The 1,474-nt window shown below is 35.9% G+C and overlaps 1 gene segment (V, D, J or C); it reads left to right on the forward strand.

The window, feature by feature from the left end:
- The first annotated feature begins 417 nt into the window (after nt 1-417).
- On the forward strand, nt 418-1,030 carry LOC127952977 (immunoglobulin heavy variable 3-33-like). The segment is given in 2 exon segments: nt 418-578; nt 690-1,030. Coding segments are annotated over 2 exon segments (351 nt in total).
- The last annotated feature ends 444 nt before the right edge of the window (nt 1,031-1,474 follow it).

Genomic DNA, 1,474 nt, shown 5'->3' on the forward strand with positions numbered 1-1,474 from the left:
CGCGTTGGAATCTGCGGTTGTTGTCGCGTCGGCATCTGCGAACTCAAACATGTGTAAGTATGATCTTTTATACAGGAGTATAAAGACGTGATTGGATAATGATGAAGGTAATTAGTGACGAAGTGATTGAGTCTTCCTGGCAGAACTTAGGCTAAAGCTTCCATTTCCAAAAGAAACGTTTACTGAACTACTGCTATTGTTGCTGTCATAAGTTTTATCAGTTATTTCAAGCCTTTAAAAAGAATTATAATTGTTGGGGAAGAACATTATGTCAAATTGATTCATGTCAAGTAGATAAAACAATTTAAATACTAAACAAAACATGTCTTAGAGTCTCTAATGAGAGCAAAAAATCATATGAAGCCTACCATTAATATTTTTTTGCATGTAAATTTTATTAAAAGCTCTGTGCGATTATGTAAATCTCCTGTTGCATATTTAAACAGCAGGCATGAGTCAGTTTACACATTCATCTGATCACTAGAGGGAGTGAAGAATCACTTCAGTTCAGTCAAACTGTGCTGAGAAACAAACCATGATCTCTTCATCTTTAGTGCTGCTTCTGGCAGTCATATCCTGTAAGTTTAGTCTATTTTCTGTGTGATACATCATTTTGTTGATTACAAGCTTGTTAACAGTTTCTAAATGTCATGATCTTTTATTAACAGGTATTATTTGATTTGATACAGGTATTGATTCATATGAACTCACTCAGCCTGAGTCTCTGACTGTCCGTCCTGATGCCACTCTCACTATCAACTGTAAAGTCTCATATTCAGTTACAAGCTATAATACAGGCTGGATTCGTCAACCTGCAGGAAAAGCTCTGGAGTGGATTGGAGTGATCTACTATGATGGAAACTTGTACTACAAGGATTCTCTGAAAAGCAAGTTCAGTATCAGCAGAGACACTTCCAGTAACACAATAACACTGCAAGGAAAGAATATGCGAGCTGAAGACACAGCTGTGTATTATTGTGCCAGACGTACACAGTGACAGACTCCAGCAGACTCACTGTACAAAAACATCGTCATATTGACATTACAGTATTTATCATGCTTTTTCCTTTAACTGATATTCACTGGTCTTCATCAACACAACAATTTCCTAATAATCAAAACAATTAGATAAAATAAATAAGCACTATAATCAGAAAGTCAACAGAAAGTCAGTAAAATCCCTTATATTTTGCATCATTTTCATCCCATTAGAAGAGAGCAACGTTTTACTGTTGTCTCAGAAGAGGTATAGTAGCTTCAGCACTGTTTGATCAGCATTGAGGGTTTGATCGTCAGATCTGTGTCAGTAAATGAACTGAAGTGTTTATTCGGTCTGTGTGATGTGAGTCAGGAGGTCTATAAGAGATGTGAGCCGCCTGCTTAAACACTGATAGACTGCAGTAATCTATCAAGTGAATTTATACTGTCATAGACAATTTTCTGCAATTTCATATTTTATAATATTGATTTTCAT

This window comes from Carassius gibelio, chromosome B3, assembly GCF_023724105.1.
Source record: "Carassius gibelio isolate Cgi1373 ecotype wild population from Czech Republic chromosome B3, carGib1.2-hapl.c, whole genome shotgun sequence".
Classification (NCBI taxonomy): domain Eukaryota; kingdom Metazoa; phylum Chordata; class Actinopteri; order Cypriniformes; family Cyprinidae; genus Carassius; species Carassius gibelio.